Raw genomic sequence first — 3,627 nt, forward strand, 5'->3', positions numbered from 1 at the left:
TTTACATATATTATACATTAAAATTATATATATTATATATATAGCGGAGCGGGTGGGGCGGGTATTACCTAAACCCGACCCCGCCCCGTCCCTCCCAAAAACCCCTTCGGCTAAAAGTCCGCCCCAGTGCAGGGCGGATAATTACCCTCCAAACGAGTAGGGGTAGAATGTGCACTCGCAAATTTGGATAGTATTACCATCTCTAGATAGAGACATATATTTCACTTTTTATTTGGGTTTAAAAATTACAGTTGGTTCAAAATTGACATAAGATAGAGATATTTTAAAATTTTAAAATTTATTTTTAATTTAAATTATTCCTCCTGTCTTTATATTTTTTATTATGCAAACCAAATATTATCTTTCTGATGAAATCTACTCATTTAAATATATAATTAGATACTATCCCATAGTACAAAAATTAATTACTTTTATCAACATAAAATTTAATTAAATGTCGGAACAAAAATTGCATTTATTTGTTGTTGTTCCAAAGACTCAAACTAGTAGAATTGTGAGTCACAAAAGAAAACGGTAAATCTTTTTTTTTTTTTTGTATTTTTTCTTCTCTAGTAAATTACGATAGATGACCTTAGACCGTTAAATGGAGGATGTGTATAATGAGTGAGTGCTAATGATATTAAAATTTAGTTTGAGAATTGCATGCGACAAGATGTCAAAGGGTTATACAAAAGTAAGTGGCAGATTATTTTTTGTTATTATTAAGATTATTTGGCATAGTAAAAATATAAAAAATTTTGAAAATAAAGTGCCTCAAATTAATAATAGTTGGAAGCATGTTAATACATTTGTAAATCAATAGGGTGCAGTAAGATTAAAATTTTGGTGTCTGCGTATTTCATGTCGTGTTTTATATATATATATATATTAAATTTAATCATTAAATTTTGAAAAAAATAACAATAATACCTACGTACCTTCATTTTAAAAATTATTTTTCTATATATTATCCTAATATATAGCAAAGCTTTATTTAAATTTCGCTTTATAGATATTTATAAAATCATAAACAATATTAAAAACACAAAAGATAGATTTTATATGATTTTCGGTGATACAACTAATTAATATAAATAACACAAGGTAACGAACTAACACAAAATTGAGTTCATAATTCACAAAAAGAGTCAAAAGAACTAGCCTGCAAGTATTCAAAACTTTGTATATTGATAAATAATGTTATTTGATCATTATATCTAATATTTGATGTTGATAGAGGAGTAAGAAAAAGTAATCAAAGATGAGTAGTTTACAATGGAAGAAACTGAAAGTCTTGGGAGCAGATTTTTATGGCACTGTTTATCTTGCAACTGTTGTTGATACACAAACACCATATCAGAGCTTCATTGCTGTGAAGAGCTCTATTCCCAGGTTGGCATTCTCACTAAAGAAAGAAGAACAAATTTTTAAATCATTGTGCAAAGGTGAAAGTGGTGGTTGCGAAGAAATCATTGGATGCTTTGGAACTGAGACCACAAGAAACCTCTTCCGGAGACCGACGTGAGCGTCTATACACGCATGATTGTTAAAGGGCTTTCACATATTCATCGCAAAGATATCGTCTATTGTGATCTCAAGCCGGAGAACATTCTTCTGTTTCATTCATTAGACAAAGAGAGTGCAAACTATCAATTGAAGATCGCGGAGTCCGATTATCTAAGACCAAAAAGGAGGAAGCAGATGTCGTGGTTTGGAAGTCCAAGCCTAGAGGTACGTCGTCGTACTTGTCGTCGGAGGCATTTTCCAGTCATATTGATACTCCGATAGATATATGGGCACTTGGCTGCATAGTGATTGAAATGCTAACTGGATTGTTTGCATGGGGGTGAGAGCTTTTTGCGTACTGAGGAGTATTTGAGGTTTTTCGTTGAGTATCTTGAACTATCATCCAAGAAGTCAAAAAGAATCAGTATTTTCTGTTATGATTTTTTGAAAAAGTGTTTTATGAAGGATCCTACCAAGAGGTGGACTGTTGAGATGCTTCTTGATCATCCTTTTCTTTATATCACACTTTTTCATTCATATCATTCATTTCTTTATGGTTCATGTAGTTAGAGAAATTATATTGTAAGATTGAATTGTGGTTTTGTTTATTGTGTCCCTTATCCAAGGGCCTGATGGCTATGCCGTAGGATTTCTTGGGTCAAGTTGTCTTCTTCTCCTTGATGGCTTTGCCGAAAGAGAGTTGGAATCGGACAGGATTAGAAAATAGAAAAGTTATACAAAGTATTGAAGAATAATGAGTCTCAGGATTATGGTTTGTAAGATTTAATAAACTATGTTAATAATAGTAGTTTTGTTTGCTATTTGTGCTTTGGTGTTATCAGTTCCTTTTTATGTTTCAATTTTTTTTCTTTCTTCCTTTTATAATCATGCTTTCAGTATATGATCAAATAAATAATGGCTGACACAAGCGGTAGTTATTTGACTTGTTTAAAGATAATGTCCTAGGTTTGATCCTTAAGAACTAAATGTATGGTGTATGCAATGTTTTGTAGCTAATTTTTTATTTACCGAAAGATAAATTGAGAGATGTTAGGTGATTTATATTTTTTTAACTAAAATTATTAACCGTTTAATATTTAAATAACGTTTGGTATACTAAAAATATCTCATATGAGGCAAAGATACATCTCTTTACCATTAAAATTTGGTGAAATGCAAATTGAGTAAGTTCAACACTTGATTCATTACTTTAGTTTACAAGAGTGATCTTTCTGAGAGAACAAGACGCAAAATCTTTATATTGATTACTGAACATAGAACTGCATTCCAACAAAATTGATACATACCTCATTCATCTCTTCATATAAGTTACTAAATAAAAACAAAAACTAAATAGACCCTACTTATCATGTCTCTGTTTAGAATTGCTATCTTGATTAAGGCCTAATCCTAATTGGTTTTAGTAGCATGACAAAAACATGCCCTAAATTATTATCACTAGTGATGATGTTGTCTTGACTAGAATTCTCAGCAACATCATCAATTGATAAAACTTGTGGAGCTCTGAGTGTTCCTCCAAGAAGATTAAGTGAGTACAGAACATACATACAATATTAAGATGTAAGAATGTGAAATTGAGAGAGAGATTGAACTCATTAATAAAATTGTATTTTTAACATGTCTTTCTTCTTCTTTTCCTTGTATAACATATTCTCATTCTAAATTCTAACTACTAGTAACCAAACACAATAATGATCTCAAAAGTTTGTGTCCGCCCTCCCTGTTTCTATGCCCCTGTTTCCTGTTGTCATGGAATAGAAACCAAACACAGCGACATCACAAAAGATAGCTTAGTTCATAAACAATTATATTAGGTGTAAATAAAAAATTAGTTACTTCAAAGTACAACTCTAAAAGTATACACATCACTTTTATCGGCCAATTTACTTGAAATGAAATAATTATATAATCTAGTTTTAATCTTCTTATTAGCAAAATAATCCAATCATTTTTGTTGTTTCCTATAGCTTAATTGCACATCTATTTTTGTTAACATAAAACTTAATTAAATGTCGAAACAAAAATTGCACTTCTTTATTGTTGTTCCAAGAACTCAATGTCCTTAAAAATTATTAAAAAAACTTATTTATTTTGTTTATA

At 30.5% G+C, this 3,627-nt stretch overlaps 1 protein-coding gene across 1 annotated transcript; it reads left to right on the forward strand.

Moving 5' to 3' along the window:
• The first annotated feature begins 1,261 nt into the window (after positions 1–1,261).
• On the forward strand, positions 1,262–1,850 carry LOC112701555 (uncharacterized). The gene is made up of 2 exons (XM_025752299.1): positions 1,262–1,521; positions 1,631–1,850. The coding sequence occupies exons 1-2, from the start codon at positions 1,262–1,264 to the stop codon at positions 1,848–1,850; spliced, it is 480 nt and encodes a 159-aa protein (XP_025608084.1).
• Positions 1,851–3,627: the final 1,777 nt, after the last annotated feature.

Source organism: Arachis hypogaea, chromosome 7, assembly GCF_003086295.3.
Source record: "Arachis hypogaea cultivar Tifrunner chromosome 7, arahy.Tifrunner.gnm2.J5K5, whole genome shotgun sequence".
In the NCBI taxonomy this organism is placed as follows: Eukaryota; Viridiplantae; Streptophyta; class Magnoliopsida; order Fabales; family Fabaceae; genus Arachis; species Arachis hypogaea.